This window comes from Dipodomys ordii, unplaced genomic scaffold (genome assembly GCF_000151885.1).
Source record: "Dipodomys ordii isolate 6190 unplaced genomic scaffold, Dord_2.0 Scaffold19, whole genome shotgun sequence".
NCBI lineage: Eukaryota > Metazoa > Chordata > Mammalia > Rodentia > Heteromyidae > Dipodomys > Dipodomys ordii.
In genome coordinates this window covers 1,199,608-1,222,673 of record NW_012267235.1, presented here as the reverse complement: position 1 = coordinate 1,222,673, position 23,066 = coordinate 1,199,608, and the positions used below count along the sequence as shown (strand labels likewise).

General features: G+C 37.7%; 1 protein-coding gene across 2 annotated transcripts in view; it reads right to left on the bottom strand.

Moving 5' to 3' along the window:
* Positions 1 to 23,066, bottom strand: part of Acaca (acetyl-CoA carboxylase alpha) — a 243,975-nt gene that overhangs the window by 168,263 nt on the left and 52,646 nt on the right. For both annotated transcript variants that reach the window (XM_013013338.1, XM_013013339.1), the window contains exons 9-16: positions 21,381 to 21,487; positions 19,345 to 19,455; positions 13,877 to 14,086; positions 10,520 to 10,690; positions 8,759 to 8,920; positions 8,285 to 8,448; positions 3,465 to 3,615; positions 959 to 1,062 (exon numbers count right to left, since the gene is read on the bottom strand). In XM_013013338.1, the coding sequence (XP_012868792.1) occupies positions 959 to 1,062; positions 3,465 to 3,615; positions 8,285 to 8,448; positions 8,759 to 8,920; positions 10,520 to 10,690; positions 13,877 to 14,086; positions 19,345 to 19,455; positions 21,381 to 21,487 (1,180 nt within the window). The remainder of the gene's footprint in view (positions 1 to 958; positions 1,063 to 3,464; positions 3,616 to 8,284; positions 8,449 to 8,758; positions 8,921 to 10,519; positions 10,691 to 13,876; positions 14,087 to 19,344; positions 19,456 to 21,380; positions 21,488 to 23,066) is intronic.

Below are 23,066 nucleotides of genomic sequence, written 5' to 3'. Positions count from 1 at the left end.
CCCAAAAGAAATGCACTCATTACCTGACTTATGAAATGGTAACCCCTCTGTACCTTACCTTAATAATAACAATAAAAAATAAGAAATAAAAGATAAAAATAAGAAATGTTGAAAGGAGAGAGAGGTCATAGAGGAGATTGCAAGTGGTACATAAATACACCAACAAAAACTATTTAACTAGGTAGATACTGGAAATAAGTAAGACTAAAAAGGTAAAGTGTTCAGTGAGTTCAAAGTCAAACTGAGGGATTTAGATTTGATACACAAGGGAATAATGAGAAAAATGAAAGCTGCTGAAGGTTTTAGTGTATGAGAGTAACATAGTGAAAGATATTTATCACAGGACTTGAATAACTGAAATCTCAGTTCAATTTTAAAAATTTTGTTTCTTTTCTTCCTTTCAGACACTTCAAAAGGGAGCTGATATACGTCTAGTGACACAGAAGGAAATAAAGTGCCTGTGATTAAACTGCTTTAATATGATTAGCCTTTTGGACCATTCCTCTGGGGACTCAAAGGCAAAGCTTAGTCTCTGAAATCAGTGTAAGAAATTAGTTCAGCCTTATACATGTCTGACCTTCTCTACTTGAAAGACTCATGGGGTCATCCTGAATATCCGTGTCAGTTATTAATTCTTAAAAGGTAGTTACTTTTAGGGCTTAAACTTAGGGTTTAATGCTAGGGAGAAATATCAGATCCATATCACCACGGTCTGGAGATATTTGCACAAGACAGATATTTACTACAGTTTCTGAAAACAAAGCAACCTGTTGTAACTGTGTTATGCTCATTTCCAGACATTTTCTCTCTTCCTTGCAACTACTGTCCGTGAACAACAAAGAACAATAGCAAGCTGTTGGGAAATGACAAAAAAAAAAAAAAAAACTAATAATTTTTTTCAACTGCAGAATATACCTAGGATAAGTTAGCTTACACAATCCCCACAAACAAAGACTACCTTTCTAAGGAGTGAAGGAAGTTAGAGACGCTATTTCTCAAGCTCACATCTGCCACATGGAGAGCTCCACATACAACTCCCAACATTGTATCAGGACGCTCTGCCTGAAAGGAAGAAAAAGAGAACAGATCAAAAACCTGGATACTTGGCATAATGGTCCCTGGAGTGAAATCAGACTCAAATTTGTTCTGAAGAAACAGAGAGCTAGAACAATCTCTACCCTTTGCTTTTATTTTTGAGATAAAAATAAACACATTTACTTTTAGAATTTAAATAGAGGTACCACATAGTTTTAAAAAACTATAATCTAATTCTATATCTAATAGCTATAATTCAAAAACAGACTTTAAGAAAAAAAATTCAAGGGGCATAGGGGGAGTTAGGGAGGTGGGAAGTGAAGGGGTGGTAGGGGAAAAACAAAGGAGGAGGTAACAATGTTCGATAGGAAATATACTCATTACCCTACCCTATTGTAACCCCTCTGTACACTTTTTACAATAAAAAAAGAAAAAAATTCAAAAGTATACAATGATTTGGCTATTGATATCTAGTGAAAATGTGGACCTTTGGCAATTTAGATATATCTAATAATTTTATACCAAATTTTGGTCAATTGATTCTTTTCTTTTTTTTTTTCTCTTATTTTGTGCCAGTCCTAAGGCTTGAACTCAGGGCCTGAGTGTTGTCTCTGAGCTTTTTTGCTCAAAGATAGTGCTGTACTTAAGGCATGGCTTTTTTCAAGGTTTACTGGAGGTTAAGTTTTTGTTTTTTGTCGGTCATGGGGCTTGAACTCTGGGCCTGAGCGCTGTCCCTCAGCTCTTCAGCTCCAGGCAAGTGCTCTAACACTTGAGCTACAGCGCCACTTCTGATTTTCTAGTGGTTTATTGGAGATAAGAGTTTCACAGACTTTCCTGCCCAAGCTGGCTTTGAAACACAATCCTCAGATCTCAATCTCCTGAATAGCTAGGATTACAGGGGTGAGCCACTAGCACCAAGCTTAAGTTATTTTAAAATAGACTTTCCTCCAGTGCTTGTTTTGAAATGTGATCCTCGGATCTCAGACTCCTGAGTAGCAAGGGTTACAGGCTTGAGCCACTAGTACCCAACCAATTTTTTCTTTTTTGAAACATATTTTTGAGTAACTTCAAATAGCTCAGCAATTCAAGAATAAGAAATGACAATTTAGGGGCTGGGAAGGTGGCTCAGTGGTAGAGTGCTTGCCTTGTATGCTTGAGGCCCTGGGTTCAATTCCTCAGCACTACATAAGCAGAAAAAAAGCCAGAAATGGTGCTGTGGCTCAAGTGGTAGAGAGCTAGCCTTGAGCTGAAGAGCTGAGGGACAGCACCCAAGCCCAGGCCCAGACCCCATGACCGACAAAAAAAAGACAGACAGACAGACAGACAGACAGACAGACAGACAGACAGACAGACAGAAAGAAAGAAAGAAAGAAAGAAAGAAAGAAAGAAAGAAAGAAAGAAAGAAAGAAAGAAAGAAAGAAAGAAAGAAAGATTTTAAAAAGTCCCTCTCATCAACACTTAGCAGATGTAGAAGGTGGTAACTTGAACACCATATAAAGAGAAATTAAAGTAGAACATGACTGTGTAACACAGACATAAGAATTTGTGTGTGTGTGTGTGTGTGTGTGTAGGAGCTCAGTGAAAGTAATGAGCAAGTCATCTCACAGATGCCTAAGAATTCGTGTGTGTGTGTGTGTGTGTGTGTGTGTTGAAAGTAATGAGCAAGTCATCTCACAGATGCCTAAAAATTCGTGCGTGCGTGTGTGTGTGTGTGTGTGTGAGAGAGAGAGAGAGAGAGAGAGAGAGAGAGAGAGAGAGAGAGAGAGCGCTCAATGAAAGTAATGAGCAAGTCATCTCACAGATGCCTAAAAGGTAGCTTAAAGATATTTCTCCTGTACACTGTCAGGCTGATATCTGACAGTATCCAGCCAGTTGCCTAATTGTAGGAAACTTATAAATTAAATGTACACACACATTACTTTCATTGTGCATAGTAGGTTAGTAAATAACACAGGTATGTACGGATGTATCTCAATCACCAGCCCAGCACAAGAACTGTAATAGTACTAGAGTTTGACCTAGTTCTCATGCCTGCTAACCAGGCTTCCAGCCCTTTTTTGCACTAGTTTTAAGAGTATCAACTTTTGTTCCAAACCACAATCCTCATGGTCTAAGCTTCCTGTGTAGCTGGGATGACAGACACAAACCACCTTACTCAGCTATTGGTTGAGAAGGGGTCTCACAGAGATGCCTGGGCTGGCCATGAAACATGATCCTCCCAATTCCAATCATCCAAGTAAGTAACTAAGACTACAGACAAAAGCCCCTGCACCTAGTAAAAACACTTTGAATCCCTAATATTTTAGATAGATTAAAAAAAACATTAACATTACAATCAAATTTCATCTGTGGAAAAGGACTGATCACAACACAAACCTATTAAAACAAAAAACCTAGTCCCAGAGGCTATTTATGCAAGAAAAATATACCTGTACTTTTTCTGCTATCAGTCTGTCCAGCCAGCCAGTATCAATTCTATTCGATTGAAAGCTTTCAGTCTCTAACAATTTGATCAGATATTCAACTGTTGTTCGAAAATCACCTCGAATAGATAGCTCCTTCAAAGCCACCACCATATTTCTATGGGAAAAAAAAAAAAACAGAAGACAACCTGTTTCAGCAATGAATGTTTTATTGCTTTTCAATCGTTTTAAAAGAATGGCTTCATTCCTTTGGAGTCTTAGGAAGGCAAGGAGGCAGAAAAGCAGTTCTAAGAACAAATAATGGTGCACATAGTAAGTACGCTCATTCACATGCATTCCAAATAGAAAAATTTGCAAGAAAGTATACTTATAAATTCTGGTAGGACCATAAAAGCATTAACAAATCAGAAACATTTCATCACACAGAACATAGAATAAATCATATATACACCACCATCCACATTCATCTGTTAGGTTTTTTTCATCATTCATTCATTCACTTATTGTTAACAAGAACTAACATACAACAAAACACACAAAGTATAGAGTTCAATGAGTTTTGATAAATTCTAATATACTTTTATTTATAAGTTTCCTACAGTTTCAGCCTGACAATACATAGGATAATATCTTTAAGCTACATTTTAGGCATCTGTGAGATGACTTGTTTATTACTTTCACTCCTTCCCAATTAAGTATCAAATTATTATTACAGTTATTTTTTGGTCGGTCTTGGGGCTTGAACTCGGGGCCTGGGCACTTGTAACTGAGCTTTTTTTGTCCTACTTCTGGTTTGGGGGTGGTTAACTGAAGAGTCTCATGAACTTTCCTGTCCAGGCCAGCTTTGAACCATTATCCTCAGATCTCAGCCTCCTGAGTAACTAGTGTTATAGGTGTGAACCACCAGCACCTAGCTAAATGATTGCATTTTAACTATGGGATTTTTTTATGTTTATGTCTAGGGTGTATCTTGAACTGAAAAACCACTTTCTTCAACACTAGTTACTATGTACCTATATGTTCAAGATACAGAGGATTATAAGGAAGAAAAAACAAAGACACAGTAATCATATTCAAAATATATACTATATAAAATAAATATATATATAATAAATATATGTATGTATGTGCATGTATGTATATTTTTTTTTCATTTTGGGAAGCTTTCCAGGACTGAGTGTAGACCAAGTTAACTGACTCAGCTGCTTTACTGCACTTCTATAATTCCACCATCAGCACACTGACTACATTGTGGGGTTTTATTATAATTTTGGGGGGGGTCCAGTAGTGGAGCCTGAACTCTGGGCCTGGGCACTGTCCCTCAGCTCTTCAGCTCAAGGCTCTACCACTTGAACCACAGCGCCACTTCTGGTTTTTTTCTTTTTGCTTATGTGGTGCTGAGGAATCGAACCCAGGGCCTCATGTATGCAAGGCAAGTGCTCTACCACTGAGCCACCTTCCCAATTTTTTGTTTTTTGTTAAGTAGGGGTTTCAATTCCACAAGTAATATTTATGATTAAAATATATTATGACCAATGTCACCCCTTCCATTGTTCTTCCTTATCTTTCCCATCCATTGTGTTTATTCCTTTGGATTATGCATTTCCAAGATAACAGAGACCTTATTTTGGTCCTAATGATATTACCAGAAACAATATATAGTAGATACCAGTAAATATTTGTTGAGTGAAATGAATGAACAAACAAACAGAGGGAAACAGCAAGAACAAAATGGAGAAGAAAATAGTTTGTGTCAGTGAATAGTATAACTGAAGTAAAAGGTCTAAAGAGAGTGACTAGGCAAATTCATTCAATAAGTATTTCCTGAATGTTTGCTGTATCAGGGGATACACCAGTAACAAAATAGATGTGTTTCTATTCTCATTGTATTTTCATCATGATCTATGTATGGATAACACTTAACTTTGACAATATGGGTTGGGACTAATACAGAGCATAAGGTTCTATCAAGTTGAAAATATTAAGAAGTATAGAACAATGAAAGCTCTGAACTTTGGGCATATTATCTAGAAGTACTTTTATTATAAGAATGATAATTTTTAACATCTCAAAAAGTTAACCTAGTTAGCTTTATTCTATAGAGAAATATACAGGACAGGGCAGGGCAGAAGTAAGGAGCAAAACTTCTGAATCAGGTCACAGGATTCCTGTAGAAAATACCAGTGGTATTGCCTAATCAAGACTTAAACCTAATACCATTAGAGGCCAGTCTGACAACATAAATGAGGTATATGGATGGGGGTAATGTGCACCAGCATTCACATCCCATCTAAAAGAAGGAGTTACATAAAACTTCACTTAACTTTTACTATATGGATTAAAAAAACAATAGTGTTTGCCATTATTATCTGTTTTCTGCTTTGGCTTATTTGTGTTTTCAAAGAGAAAAAAATCTACATTATTTTCAATCTCCAATTTTTAAATATTAGCAAGTTAAAAACAATCAAACAAAAAACAAACCATTGTGAGCTAATTAAAGCACATTTACAAGCTGAGACTGGCCAGAAAGCTACCAGTTTGCAAGCTATAGTGTGAAATTTCTTTACTGGCAGAGCAGGATGGGGCAGTAAAGGGCAACACGGTGCCAATGCTAAGTTTGGTTTGGTTTCTGGTAGAACTACAATAAATTTGTAAAATTTATAACAGTTTTAACCAAATGGAGGACATAAAGAACAAAACAGAAAGTAAGGGAAGGAGTAGGTTAGGAGGGATGGGTGAGAATGGTAAAAGGGGTGACACTGATCAAAACAATGCACTCATAAACTGCTTTGTTGAATAGCAACTCCTTTGTACAACTACTTAAAGATAATAAAATACTTAAAAAGAAAAAAGATATAGAAATATTGAGATTTCTCTACATCTGAAAATGTAATTAAAAACAAAGAATAAATACTTATTGATTAGTTTATACTATATACAGTTCAAAGGTGAAGGGAATGCTATCAAATGTATGGCATAAGGCAACAAATTAAAAAAATAATTAGGGGCTGGGAAGGTGGCTCAGTGGTAGAGCGCTTGCGTTGCATGCCAGTGGCCCTGGGTTCAATTCCTCAGCACCACATAAGCAGAAAAAAAAAGCCAGAAGTGGCACTGTGGCTCAAGTGGTAGAGTGCTAGCCTTGAGCTGAAGAGCTGAGCTGAGGTACAGCGCCCAGGCCCAGAGTTCAGGCCCACGACTGGACCCAAAAAATAATAATAATAATAATAATTAAAATTAAAAGATGGGCCGGGCGCTGGTGGCTCACGCCTGTAATCCTAGCTACTCAGGAGGCTGAGATATAAGGATCCCGGTTCAAAGCCAGCCCAGGCAGGAAAGTCTGTGAGACTCTTATCTCCAATACACCACTAGAAAACTGGAAGTGGCGCTGTGGTTCAAGTGGTAGAGCGCTCGCCTTGAGCTGAAGAGCACAGGGACAGCGCCCAAGCCCAGAGTTCAAGCCCATGACTGACCAAAAAAAAAAAAAAAAGATGGGGGTGCAGGTTTGTGGTAGAACAAATGTCTAACATTTGAGTGAGGCCCTGAGTTTAAACACTCATATCACAAAAAAGAAAGAAAACAAGAAAGAAAGAGATAAGAAAAAAAGAAAACAAAAAAGAAAGATAACTAGCTCAATTTTCAATTCTGGACAGATACTTTAAAATATATAAGCTATCAAACTTACTTCCTAAAGCCCTATGTTTTCAGGAAATCAAAATTGCTATTTTTACATTTAGTGTTTGTGATGAATATGATGTAAACTAACATTAATGGCATGCTAGTATCAACTATTGAATACATTATAGCACACCAAAGTCTTATTTGTACAACGTAGACAATGTTTTTATGGCTCTTTTCATAAACTGAACAATATAACTTTATTACTTTAAATGATTAAAAGAGCATATCATGGGGACTATAGTTATTAACATATATACTTGAAATTTGCAAGGACAGTAGATTTAAAGTACACTTATCACAAAAACATGGTAAGTATGTGGAGAAATACAACTCCCTAAGGAGCTTGATTTAAGACAAGTACTGGTAGTTCATGCCTATAGTCTTTACTACTCAGAGGATAAGATCTGAAGATTGCAGTTTGAAGCCAGACTGGGCATAAAAGTTCACAAGATTCTCATCTCCAAAAAGCTGAAGTGGAGGTGTGGCTCAAGTGGCAGAGCACCAACCTTGAGCAACAAAACCAAATCAGAATGCCTGCTGAGAGTCCAAGTCCCAGTACTAGAACAAACACACAAAGCTTGATGTAGCCATTCACAATTTACACATATATAAAATTTTTATTTGTCAAATAAAAAAATGCTTAATGGTTGCGATATATTTCTAACTATATCTTGAGGCTCTGGGTCCAACCCCCAATACCAAAAACAAAAACTACAGCTGTACCTCTATTTCTATGAGTTATTTGATAGCAAGCTCTTGATAGTAAGAATCTGCCTCTCTCCAATAAAAATACTACCCTGTGGGTTATAAAAAAAAATATATCAAAAAAATACTTGAGGACTAGGGCTGTAGTTCAAATGGTAGAGTATCTACCAAGCAAGTGCAAAACCTGGGTTCAATCACCAGTAACACAAAAACAAAATCAACAAGCAGAAAAATGTGAAGACTGCAGGCACAAACAGAAAAACATGGGCCAAATACTCCATAAGTTAACATTAATGCAAGTATGTACAAGACATTTTTCCCAAAGATGTTATCCATGGTATCATTTTCATAGAAGGTAAATGATTCCCATTCTCATGTCCAAATACTTTACAGATAAACACAAATTTGGTTGGCAAAATGTAATCAAATGCTATTATACTTACGAAATTGCTTCTTCTCTGTTTTCTCCCCAGGAAAAGCAATGACCAAACTGAGAATCAGCAAATTCATGAAGTCCTCCTGCAGCAGCAACACTGAAATAACCCCAAACATTCTTATTGCTGCGGAAATTTAGCTCCTGAACTGTTCCTGAGCTTGGCTTAAAACCCTGTTAAATAATGAGTAATGAGAGACCATGTCATTTTTCCAAGACAGCATTGATACAGTCTATGTACAGGCTTTGTATAAATCATGTATAGTTGCAGACATAGCACACAAAATCATAAAGGCCAAAGAAGGCTCAGTACTACAGACCCACTGAAGACTCTACACTAAAATGGACAGTGAAACAATGATCACTTACCTACCAAGAAACTCCTATAAATTTATCTCTCCAAAGGGAATTCCAATATATTTGAGAAGTCTGTTCATAAGGGAAAGGGGAAAAAAAGCATAAACCTTTTAATTTTATGGGTTACCTCATCAGGATTTTCACTTGTGATCCGAGCAGCAATAACATGGCCTCTTGGACTAGGAACATGAGAAGAATTTTCAAAATCAATGGGACTATCACCCCAGGGAGAGACCCCATACATCATACGGATATCCTTGATTCTAAATAGAGGGATTCCCATGGCAATCTGAAAGGCAATAAGACACATATCATTCATTTACCACAGCTACTTTCCTTAAATCATGGAAGCTATCAGATTCCTTAAGAGGTTTTTCTCCTTTTCATAACCACAACCTAAAACATCCCAATCTTATGAAATGTATTTTACAATCATCAACCCTACCTAACTTGAAATACAATATATAACCACAAGTAAGTCACTGGAGTATTTCCTCCTCATAAGAATGTCCTCAAATTCCTACTGCAACAGATCTGAGTTTCTCTCTGCTGTCATTTCTCCATGAAGGGATAAGAATGAAGCTATCCAATAGAACAGTCGATGTTACTAGCAATCCAAGTTCAGTTTAAAAAATCTCAACAATAGGGCTGGGAAGGTGGCTCAGTGGTAGAGTGTTTGCCTTGCATGCATGAGGCCCTGGGTTCGATTCCTCAGCACCACATATGCAGAAAAAAAGCCAGAAGTGGTGCTGTGGCTCAAGTGGTAGAACGCTAGCCTTGAGCTGAAGAGCTGAGGGACAGCACCCAGGCCCAGAGTTCAAGCCCCATGACTGGCAAAAAAAAAAAAAAAAAAAAAATCTCAACAATATCCCACAAACCACTGGAAGAAATAAACTTTTTCTTTAACTACAAGGTATTCCCAAGATGAGCAAAGAAAAACTGTAAAACTAATATCAAACCTTATCATTAGCTACTACTGCTTCCTGTAAAAGTTGCTTCATGGGCTCAGAGAAGGCAACAATACTGATAGTTATCACATTATGCATTATAAAAAGAAAAACCTTTTAGGACACCACTAATAAAAATTACTGAACTACAGCTGGGCCTCCAGTGGCTCATGCCTATAATCCTATTCAGGAGGCTGAGATCTGAGAACTGTAGTTCGAGACCAGCCTAACAGTCCATGAGATTCTCGTCTCCAATTAATCACCAAAAAAAAGAGAGAAAAGCAAGAAGTGATGCTGTGGCTCAAGTTGTCGAGTACTAGCCTTGAGCAAAAGGAGCCCAGGGACAGCACTCAGGCCCAGAGTTTAAGTCCCAGGACTGCCAAAAAGACAAATTACTTCAATAATACTAGAAACAGGAAGAGGTTAGTTACAAAATTACGAAGTTTGCTTTTCTTTCTTTCTTTTTTTTTTTTGGGGGGGGGGAGGGCAAGGAGGTTCTGGGGCTTGAACTCAAGGCCCAGACTCTGTTCCCTGAGCCTCTCTGTGCTCAAGGCTAGCGCTCTACCACTTGAGCCACAGTGCAACTTCGGCTTTTTCTGTTTATGTGGTACTAAGGAATCAAACCCAGGGCTTCATGCATGCCAGGCAAGCACTCTACCACTAAGCCATATTCCCAGACCTACAGTTTCTTCCTAAAGTATGAGAGCTTATATTAGATGAATCTTAGTAGAAAATGCAGTAATATTTCTATTTGTACCTTATCAGGAAAACTAATCTATACATATAACCCCACAATAAGCAAAAGAGAAATGAACATTAAGTGAGATGCAGATAGGAGGCACTTCTCTTTAATCAGACACTGGATAAACAAGTTTTTCTGGCACCTCTAACAATCCTAACTTCTCTATATTCTAACTGAAGCCCAGCTCAGGGTGACTCACCTGGAGTTGTGCTGCAGGGAGATTGACATCAGCTACCATCTCTGTACAAGGGTGTTCCACCTGTAGCCGAGGGTTCAGTTCCAAAAAGTAGAAGCTACCATCCTGGCTATACAGGTACTCCACAGTTCCAGCACTCACATAACCAACCATTTTGGCAAGTTTCACTGCACACTTGGAAGACAAGCAAATATATTACCTTATCCAGCTACTCAATCACTGCAATGACCTACAATCTCCCTGGCTCAACTATCCAGAGTTTGGAAGAGCTATCAAAGATTTTTGGTTACATGACAGCAAATTTCACCCTTTATTGTTATGCAATATCCTGGGACATGGATGACAAACTCATCTCTTATCGGATCACAAGCAACTTTACCTCATCAAACAACATAAGGAATATAGGCAAAAATAAAATGTAACAACCTAGAGATTACCCAATGGTTTCTAGTATTCAGTATGCTTCCCACCCCTCTCCAATTTTCAAAAACATTTCTATCAAGCTATTAACTGGATTTTCTAATACCTCTTACAGTTAGTATGATTTAATCATCAGAATGATGGTTAACACCAATGAGTGATAATATACCTAACTTATAAATTCAATTCTGAAACAAATAATTGCTTATCTTCTTCCTGGCTTTTCCCTTCTTATTCGTTGGGACATGGTTGTGGCAGAGCAAGACATTTCAATCATGGAGATGAGAACACAGTAAGAGTAACAAAGCAAAATAAGAAAGAACTTCAACCCCAAGACAGTTTCATGGAATACAACTCTCTCATCAAGCCAAATAAAATTGGGCTCACACTATCATTGCAAATAAAAATAATTCCTTTCTTATTTGGGTTACTATGCTTTTTGGATCTTTTTATCTTCTTTTTTTTTTTTTTTGGCACTACTAGAATTTTGGATCTAATGCCTTCCACTTGTTAGGAATGTATTCTACCTGTCAAGCCACACTCCCAGCCCTTAGATCTTATGATAGAAGCTTTAACAATACCTTATTTAATATAGACATTAGTGACTACAGGCAGGATGTGCAGCTGTTTTAAAAAATTAAAATATATGAAGTGGATTACAAATGGGGGATGGGTAGCAAGCATACAGTGCAAGCAGTTACTATATATTTGGTCTCCTTGTTGAAGCATGATATAACACATAGTGAATTATTTCCTATACTTCTTGAGTGTTGACCATATATAACAAAACTAAGAAAAATGATTCAAATATTGAAAAATCTAAGTGTTCTGGTGCCTCTAAAACAAATTATCCAATTCTTACTCTGAAGTAATTTGGCGGCAAAGATCAGATTTAAGTTTCAGTTCAGATTCAGTTTCAGCTGGCCCCAGCTAGATAACTTTAAATCCAGGAGACAGAGATAGGCTAAGTGCAGAAGCCTAGCTGATAAAGAAAAGTTGCTACATCTAGAAATTGCTGAGTTTGGCTACTCCAACCTGAAACTGAGTATAAACAAAAGGCATAGAGTTACTATATATATATATATATATATATATATATATATATATATATATATATATATATATTTTTTTTTTATTGGGGTCCGGTTGTGGGGCCTGAACTCTGGGCCTGGGCACTGTCCCTCAGCGCTCTACCACTTGAGCCACAGCGCCACTTCCAGCTTTTTTCTATTTGCTTATGTGGTGCTGAGGAATCGAACCCAGGGCCTCATGCATGCAAGGTTAAGTGCTCTACCACTGAGCCACCTTCCCAGCCCCGAGTTACTATATTTTTGAGGGAACTATATTTCTAAATAACCCATCAGCCCATCCACCAAAAGCCTGTGACATTGATGACTGGGTCAACACTTGTATCTATACCAACAGAAAATGTGCTGTGAAAGTTCCCTCAAAGTAGGCATAGTGTGCAAAGCCCAATTCACAGAGAAACTGAAACAAGAATTTCCCAGGGAGTAAAGACAGGCATCTTAAAGGATAATGGACAAGGGACTCTGAAGGAGTAAAACCAGAGCAGCCAGGTATACATGAAGTACTACTTCACAAAATAGCAAACGATAAACACAATATCTGCCTAGAAAATTTTGTTAACTGCTATATACCAATGACTGCTGAATACCTTGCTTACTGATACTCAATGAGAAAGGAAGAGGAATAAATATTTGTATTTAGGTCACTGGCCCACTACATGTAATAGAAAGGAATGTACACCACCTAGAGATCACCCATGATCTCTAGAGATCCTTGATCTTATGTACATCATGAATCTATACTAACTGTGTAATTAATAAGGACTTCAGGCTACTTCCCTTGGAGAAACTTCTGAGTCTGAATTAAGATAAAGAATAACGTCAAAAGGACAGACTGAGGCACAGGTTACTAAATGTCCTCCAATATCTTTCTTCATCTTTTTAGGAAAAGAATCTCTTGAATACTGCCAAATATATAATAACTTAGCTAATGACTACAGCTCCTAACATCTTTTATGTCATGCTAGGCATGACTGAATTTTACCTAATGGAACAAAAACGTAAGTGACATGTTTGTATCTGCTTGCCCTGTGTCTTTCCTCTTCCCCTGTCACTGGCTACAATTAGAACATAATCTTGTGATTGTTCTTAATCATGAAGAAGATAACATCATCTAAGGGCAATGACTGGCAAACTTTGTAAAGAGTCAGCTATAATTGTTCGGAACTTTGTGGAACACACAATTTTTCATACCTATTTAGTTCTCTCATTATAACAATAAAGAAGACAGAAAATACAAAGGACATTCAATGCTCTAAAAGCAGTTAACAAATTATTTAAAAATTCAGTGTGCTATTTTGAGTAGAGATAAAGATACTGTGGGTTTTGTTTTTTGTTTTTTGCCAGTACTAGGGCTTGCACCAAGGGCCTGGGCACTGTCTCTGAGCATCTTTTGCTCAAGACTAGCACTCTACCACTTGAGCCACACCACCACCTCCACTTTTTCTGAGTGGTTTATTGGAGATAAGAGTCTCACGGTCTTTCCTGCCTGGGCTGGCTTTGAACCTCGATCCTCAGATCTCAGCCTCCTGAGTATCTAGGATTACAGGCGTGAGCCACCAGCGCCCGGCAATATTGTGATTTTTAATTGATTGTTTGAGGTTTGCAACAAGTAGTTCCATTTTCTAGCTTGATCTACATCAAGTCTTCAAAGGAATCTATTCAAATCCATTATTTTCTTAAAACTTTATCTAAGTATCTTTAAAGTACACATAATAGGTCATTTTGTATTATTTTCTTTCTAAGAGAAAGATAAAATAACCATCAATTTCAGAATCATGACTTGCAACTGTTATTGTCAGGTTAGTATATAAACTGAATGAAAAGAAAAAATAACAAAACATTTAAGACATACCTGTTCCATATGTTCAAATACTGCTGGGGTAGCAATAGCAGCAGGTGCTTCTTCGATAATCTTCTGATGCCTGCGCTGTACAGAGCAATCACGGCCAAACAAAGAGATGGCATTGCCATACTGATCTGCTAGGATCTGTACCTCCAGGTGACGAGACTGTTTAGCTAGTCTCATTACAAATATTGGAGATCCAGGAACTTCAGCTTGAACCTATTTAGAAAAGGAAACAAAACAAATCCACACTGATAACTTGCTTTCATTTCCATAAGCAGATGCCTAGAAAGTATGAGGGACTGTTAATCAATAGGAAAATAAGAATAAAATATAGTATATGCCCTGGTCAATTTTTAAGGTTTTACATTCTTAGTTATTTAACTCTAATACGAAAACATAAAACATCTAGTATGTAACAAGGGTAAGCAACAAAATATTTGACAACACATATGCATGTACAAATCCCACAACAATGCAAAATACTGCCATGTATTTCAGACAAGCCAATGTATAACTTGCTCCAAACTAGATGCTTCCCTGATTCACAATACATCGTGTGTTGTGGTGTTAGCAGTCAAAGGACTTCCACCTTTAATTCTGAAAACCACTGTGAGTAGACACACTGTGAGTAATTTCTTTCACCACATTAAAAGATACCTATGTGTTTTCTGATTTCCAGGGTTTCTACCAAGATTTCAACTGTTGATTTTCTTTCTCCTTTGAAAATAACTTTTTCTTCCAGATGATTTGGAATCATATCTTTCTTTCATAGCCAAGTTTGGGGAAGGTCAGGTGGTAAATTAGGTATAACAAGCTTAGATGTGGTTTTCTTTGTCTTGCTTTGCACTCATAGTGGGTTTTGAATCAGTGCCTGGCATGTTTTTAGCCATTCAAGGAAATTCTTTAGCCATCATCTCTTCAAATAAAACTTTCTGCTTCATTATTTCTTCAAATATTGTTTCTGCTTCATTCTCTTTCTCTTCTCCTGAGACTTAAAGCATATGATGTAAAATCATTTCGCTGTATCTCATCTGTCTTCTATGCTTTTTATTTTTTTAGCTGTTTGGCTATGTAAAAAGTAAGGTCAAACTCTTCGTTTATGATGTTTATTTCATCATTATTTGCACATACATGTGCAAATCAACATCTGGTGACTGGAGTAGGGCTGATTTGTCCTATTCATATGTCTGGCTATTTGCTGCTAGCTGCTGACTGGGAGGTCTAGGGAACGATACTAGAACATGCTTGCTTCTATTGCATGTGGCATCTCACCTTCCATGCTAGACCAGGTTTCTTCAGTAATGTTCTTAGAAGGCCAGGGCAGAAGTGATGGTCTTGAAGTGTACACTGTAGAATTTACATTTCACTTTGGCTACTTAGTCATAGTTTAAGCAAGCAACAAGGCCAGCTACAATTCAAGCAGTGGGGAAAGCAATGCCATCTCTTGAGGGGAAGCACAGCAAAGTCACATTGAAATGGGTATATACATACAGGAATAGGAGGAGTTATTGCTGCCAGCTCTGTAAACCATCTATATGGTCCACTCTATGGCCACAATAATTCACATACCTCTCACATGCATATTAGACTCACCCCCCTCCCCTACCCCAAAGTCTCATCCAATCATGGCATCAGGCTTGACATCCACTTTTCTCATAGCACATGGCCAGATGTAAGTAAGATTCATTAGATTAGGTATAGTTCCTCCTCAGTACAGTTTCTCTTGATCCAAAGACCTGGGAACTAAAAAGACAAGTTATCTTCCCCATACCCCCAACATTCAATGAGATTCGGAGAAAGAACTAGAAAAGATACTCCTGTTCAAAAAGGACAGGATGGGAGGTAAACAGTGGTCACCAGAACACAACTATTTTAAAATACAGATGAATATATGGAGATTTTACCTCAGGGGAATGGATTTTTTTTATATGGTTCTATACCCTTTTAGAAGTATACCCTTTAGAAGTGGGTTCCTAATCACAGAGCATAAATACACACAGGCATGGGTGCACACACGCACATGTGTACACATACACACACACCTTGCCTACTCTATTAAAAAATCTCTTTTTATTAGAAATGACCAATGTTTAGTGCTCAATAACTTTCTCAGTCTGCTTCCTGTCCATAAATTGAAAGCCCAAAGGCCTCTGTTATTGTATAGATCTAAAACGTCCCCCAAAAGGCCCATGGATTAAACATATGGACTCCCACTGCAACAATGTTCATGGGTTTTTGGGTGGTTGAATCAAGAAAGCTCTAATCTCACTGATGGAATGAATTACTATCAATCCATAACTGAATGGACCATTGGGAGATGACAGAAACTAGAAAATAAGGACCTTATTGGAGGCTGTAGGTCACTAGGAAAACATACTTGAAAGATAAAGCTTACCCCCTGTGCTCTCTTTGCTTCCTGGCTCCTTGAGGTGAGTAGCTTTCCTCTGCTACAATGTTTCTGCCATGATGAACTCCCTTACTGTAGGCCCAAAAGTCACTGGACCAAACAACCATTAACTGAGATCTTTGAAACTGTGAGACAAAATAGATCTTTCCACTTTTTTAAATTATATTTTATTACCTTTTACTTATACAAAGGAATTACCATCCAACAAATCAGTATATAGGTACAATGCATCTTGATTGTTGTGACCCACTTCAACGTTCTCTCCCATCCCTCCTAACTCAGCCCTCCCTTCAATTTTCTTAGTTTCATAGGATATGCACTGAATATTCTACCTGCATTCTCCCCCACATCCTCTTCATTCATCTATTCTTCCTCCCCTAAGCACTCCCCTAGTTTCTTGATATTCTTTCTATTGGACTGTCAGTTTTTCCTAAGGAATGACACTGTAATTCTTCAGTTAAATCATCTATGTACACTTGTGTACAACTATGTATATGTTTACTTATACATTTATAAATTAGTTCTAGATTCCACATCTGAGAGAAAATATGCATCTTTTGTCTCTCTGGCCTGACTTACCACACTTAACATAATTTTTCCATGTCGATCCATTTCTTTGCAAATGATATAATAAAATCATTCTTTCTAATGGATGAGTAAAATTCCCCTTTTAAATTGTTTCTCAGGTATTTTGTCACAATGACAGAAAATAGCCTGTTTCATCTTAAATTACTTCTGTGTCAATTCTTTTGGTACAATCATCAATACAAGTCTCTTGACAACTTTGTGAGTTTCCTATGGATCGTAGTGGGGTTGAAAATTTAAAGCCATCTCCATAATGAATTTCTGTCTAAACTTCTCTATACTGTGCATGTCAAGGTACTGTGAGAAAACATCCTTAATATTATTAGAAGAATGTTTTCAGAATTGAAAAGGTAATGTACCAGGTATAACATACATTTCTGAGGTCCTTCTCACCAGCACTCTAGACTTGATCTTTATTTTAATTCATTTGCTTATCTTTCATTTTTAGTGGTACTGAGGTTTCAACTTAGGGCCTTTACTTGAGCCACACCATAAGCCTTTTTTTTGCTTGTTATTTTTTGAGATAGTCTCCAGTTTCAGCCTTACTGGATTCACACTTTATCCTTCCTACTTACAGCTTCCTATGTACCTGGGATTACAGGTAAGAGCTACCCTGTTCAAGCCCTTGACCTAAGCTGAGGCATTTTTTTACTCTGCAAGTATTCTGAAAGCAAGAGAAACAGGAAAGTGGAAAGAATATGTTTTGAAACACAAGTTCTAACTTCTTTATATTTCCTACAAATTCTGCTTACAAAGTATCTTCTGCAGCTCACTTGTTATAATGCCTTAGCATAAACAACTAGAAGCACTCAATAGACACTTTGTTAGTTTTTTTTTGGTGTGTGTGCTGTGTGTTTGTTTTGTTCTTATTTTTGGTCTGTCATGGGGCTTTAACTCTGGGCCTGGGTTCTGTCCCTCAGCTCCTCAGCTCAAGGTTAGCGCTGTACCATTTGAGCCATAGCGCCACTTCCGGCTTTTTCTGTTTATGTAGTGCTTTAGAATCAAACCTATGGCCTCATGCACGTGAGGCAAGCACTCTACTACTGAACCAACCTCCCAGCCCCACTTTTAGCTTTTTTGTAGAAATTCATGACTTTATTAAACACATTCTGTCTTTCAAGTTACCTCACACGCTTTTTGTAACTGTTCTATCATTATGGGACTCAAATTGTCTTTTTTCCAGAATCTAGTAACAATCATTTTCTTACTTTTCTAGCTTCTACTAACAGTTTGCTCACCATTCCTACAACCATCATTCACAGTCCTCTCACCGTTTTTCTGGCCTCTACTTATGAGCCAGTTTTGAAGGCAATGACACATTCTTTTCACTACGGCAGTATCAGACCTTTAAGTATCAATATCTGTGTTGGTTATCTACTGATAGACACCTACAAATGTGCAAAAATGTAGTGACTTGGGACAGCAACTATTTTACTTGCTTATAATTCTGCAGATCAGCACTATGAACTAGGCTCAGCTGGTGATCTTATCACCCTTTGAACAGTAGGTGAGGAGTTCTACATGTAGTAGTGTTAGGGCTGATTCTGAGGAAAAGGCACAAACTACATGACCACTTGAAGTTTATGTTTCACAACTTGCACCATTTCTGCCATATCCTATTCGTTAAAACAAGTCCAAAGCCAGCTGAAATTCAAAGGGCAGAAAAGGGGATTCTATTTTCTGACGGGAAGAGAAGGAATATCATTATCCTGTACAGTACAGTGGAAGGTATACAGAGATGAGAGGAGTTTCCATGGTCATCTTTGCAAAGAATAGCTCAGCTTGCTCTCCATTGTTCTGTCTCTCTTCATGCTTCAGACTGAATTATCTTCCCTTTTCCAGTGACTAAATCTTTTCTTAATTGCACTGGTTATTAAACTCTTATACTGATGTAATTTTAGTGACTGCATTTTCAATTTTAGAATTTTCACTTGTTTCTTCTGTACCAAAATTCTCAATCTTGCCATTAATTTCCTTGAATGCATTCAACATAATTATTATACATCTTATTTTAAGAGTTTATTAAATCTTCTGTGGATCAGTTTCTACCAAGTTTCATTTTTTCTTTTCCACTTCTTCAGGGTCTCACACTTACCAAGCAAGTGCTCTACCATTTGATCCATGCTCCAAATCCCTGACTTTTGTTCTTCCTGGTTCAATCATGTAACGATGAGCCTGCTTATTTTGTCTTGGGTACTTAATACACCACATGAAAAGTTAATAGAAAGAATTTAAAGATTCTTGGTGTTATATTTTTTTATTCTCTGAATTACCTAACTGAATAAAACTTGAGTTCAATGGAGCATTTTATTAAATTTTCCTCCTGCTAATAACAAGCAAGTGAAAGCTAGAGGAAGCCTAGAGTAGATACAAACAAAATTAAAAATTAAATATTCTCTGGATATCCAAATCACAATATGAGTTAAATCACACATCTCTACAATATGTTGGTTCAAATAAACAAAAACAACTTGCATTCTACCTGTCTGAAGAGATTAGGAAAGTCATCTGCATTGTTGACTTTTCTGATTCCCTTTCCTCCTCCTCCTTCTGAGGCCTTGATCATTACTGGATATCCAACTTCTTCTGCTGCCTTCAAGAAAGAAGAGAAAAAAATGAAGTTGTATTAATTAGTAGGACTGGCATGTTCTCCCTTTAAGAAAGCTGTAATAGGGCTGGGAATGTAGCTGAGTGGTAGAGTGTTTGCCTAGCATGCATAAAGTCCTGGGTTCGATTCCTCAGTACCACATAAAAAAGAAAAAAAGCTAGCCAGCATGCCTGTATTCCTAGCTACTCAGGAGGCTGAGATCTGAGGATCACAGTTCAAAGCCAGCCAGGCAGGAAAATCCGTGAAACTCTTATCTCCAATAAACCACCAGAAAAACCAGAAGTGCACTGTAGCTCAAGTGTTAGAGCATTAACCTTGAGCTGAAGAGCTGAGGGACAGCGCTCAGGCCCAGAGTTCAAGCCCCACAACCGACAAAAAAAAAGAAAAAAGAAAAAAGCTGAAAATGGCATTATGGCTCTAGTGGTAGAATGCTAGCCTTGAGCAAAAGAAGCTCAGGGACAGTGCCCCGGTCCTGAGCTGAAGCCCAAGGACTAGCCAAAAGAACAAAAGAAAGAAAAGAAAAAGAAAACTATCATAGCTAGACATGGCAGATCATACTTGTAATCCTAACTCTTCAGGAGGCTGAAATTAGAAAGACTGAGGTTCCATGTAAGTCTCAGCAAAAAAAAAAAAAAATGTAATGCTGGGCACAATGGCATATGCTTGCCATGTTAGCTACATGAGAGGCTGAGATCAGAAAGATCATAGTTCCAAGCCAGGACTCCTCCCAAAAATAAGTGTTCATGATGAGGGGATAGATAGGGTTGAGAGAGATGGAGGAGAATGATGAAAGCAATGACATTAATCAAGAAGCATTATACTCATTGACATGATGAACTAAAGTACTTAAATATTTTCTTTTTTCTTTTTGGTCGGTCGTGAGGCTTGAACTCTGGGCCTGGGCACTGTCCTTCAGTTCTTCAACTCGAGGCGAGCATTCTACCAATTGAGCCACAGCACCATTTCTGGTTTTCTGAGTGGTTCATTGGAGTAAGAGTGTCACAGACTCTTGCCTGGGCTGGCTTTGAACCATGATCCTCAGATCTCAGCCTGCTGAGTAGCTAGGATTACAGGCGTGAGCCACTGACACCTGGCTAAAGATAATATTTTCTTAAAGTTCATCTCAATAGAAAAAGCCACACACAGTGATGACATCTGTCATCCCAGCTATGGGAGGAAATGTGAATAAGAGCATCTCATTCCAGGCTGTCCCAGGGCAAAAGAGAAATCCTATGTTAAAAAATAACTAGAGAGAAAAGGGTTGGAGGTATAACTCAAACATCAGAGGCCCTGACTGGTCAGTTTGGAAGGAGAAACTTGAACATGCATAGCTCATCCTCTTTCTCTACAAGATCAATCCACTGCACAGAATATATGTTCTTCAACAGCTCTTAGCCATATAATAAACAAAATGATAAATGCTGTGTCTCTGTAGAAGAAAAGCCAGTTACTCAGCACTACCAGTAATCAGGGAAGGAGGAAGCCCGGTTAACTTTGGCATGCAGCTTGTAAATTTCACTGTTTTTACACATTTAAGCCACTTTTACTAACAACTCTTTTATAATAAAGCTAACATTTTGGCCTTTATCTGCCTTCCTTCTTGGCTCTGAATTCAAATTAGGGAAAAAGTGCATTCCTTGTTGGCCCCCCTCATACAATAAAAAAAGGTGGTAGAAAGGAAGGTCATTAAAACACTGATTTAATCACCTAAGAAATTATCTGCCCCGAAGAACAATTTGCTTTAAGACAAAATTGTTTAGTCATTTACTCACACTATATATTCCATAACTACACCTCTTGGTCTTACATCTCTCATGCCAATATGGATATGTATCATTAACTAGGCTTAAAAATTCTGTTTATGGTTATAACTGGTTGTAAGCTATCACTCCCTAGAATTAGCAGCATACCTGCAGTCCATCATCCACATCCTTCACATAACCTTTTTCATATAGCTCCTGTGGAACATTTAAGATACGCTTCGAAAAATCATTTTCTTGCCAGTCCACACGAAGACCTGTAATAGACAATATGGCTTGAGAGTAAGTACAAGAACTCATGTCAGTTTTCTGCTGTATCTTCTTTAAAATGTTATGGTATTTTTCCAAAATTGAAAGTAGATAAAGGAAAGGATACCATAAAAACCTAATCAGTCTTTGGAGTTAACACCATTTATCCATAGTATGAGCTGCATTTTGGATTCTTAAGCTGGAAAAACTAGAACTAATGCAGCAACTTACAAAAACACAGGGACATACAAGACAGGGATGGGGGATGGAGGGAAAGAGTGGGGGAGGGAGAGGGAGAAATATGGTAAGCATCTCACAGCAACCCAGCAGGCAATATACCCTCAATTTGTGTTTTCAGGACTGCTCCAGGACCAGAGGTTTCAGAAATAATTCAATCTTTATGAGCCCTTGGAAACAGAAATGGCAGTTTTATTGGCCTCAGTAGAGTCATGATTCCATGTTTCCTGATTGTGCCCGTGCTCAACCACAAGGGGAAAACTATAGTCTCTCCATTCAAACAAGAAAAAATTTAACCTTTTAAACCATTTGACCCAGTAAATCTAAGAAGGATATGGCAATCACCCTAGAAACCAGAGGAACAGGGTTCAAATATATTAAGTGTCAAGACAATGGTCATTCTTGTTTAAAAGAAGTTTTAATTAATGTTTTTATGAATGAGTGATTTTAAAAAGGTGAAGTTCATATTATTATTAGCTATAATAACTCACATAGCATTCTTTAAAAAGTTTGCCTAGAATAAAACAATTTAAAAAATTTTTATCCCTCCAACATGACTGAAAGAAAGGCTGATTATTAACCTAATTTTTTACCTCAAGGGCAACTAAGGTTCAATGGTATCAGACACTCAAAGCAAATCATCCACAGACTGTGGACAGACATCAAGAAAAAAAGGCAAATAAACATGTAAGCAACAAGGCTTTAGGTATTTCCTAGTAATCCAGGCTATCCAAAGGCAGTCTAGAGGCTTAATCCTAACCCACAGCTGTCCAGAGGTCTAATATTTCTAAGGAAGCCTCCAACCTGAGAAGATCTGAATTTCTAGAAAAATAAGCATTTTCCCCCAAAGTTTCTTCACATCAAGTCCTAAAATGATTCCAGATGAGTTTAGCATCTATATATTTGGTACTAAATTTATATTCCTAAAACATGATAAAAATTATAGATTAAGTCAGGAAGTACCAGGACTCTATTTCTTCTCAAGCATTCCAGTCAATATATACATATATTTTTATTTTTATTAATTTATTTATTTATTGGTCGTGGGGTTAGAACTCTGAGCCTAGGCGCTGTGCCTCAGCTCTTCAGCTCAAAGTTACTGCTCTACCACTTTAAGCACAGTGACACTTTCGGTTTTCTGATGTTTAATTGGAGATAAGTGTCTCATGGACTTTACTGCCCAGGCTGGTTTTGAACCTCGATCCTCAGATCTCAGCCTCTTGAGCAGCTAAAATTACAGGTGTGAGTCACCAGTGCCCAGCTCCAATCAATATATTTTAAACAAACTTAAGCCCCATACCACAGACCTAAATATCCTGATTTTTTTTTTTTGCGGGGGGGGGGGGGGGG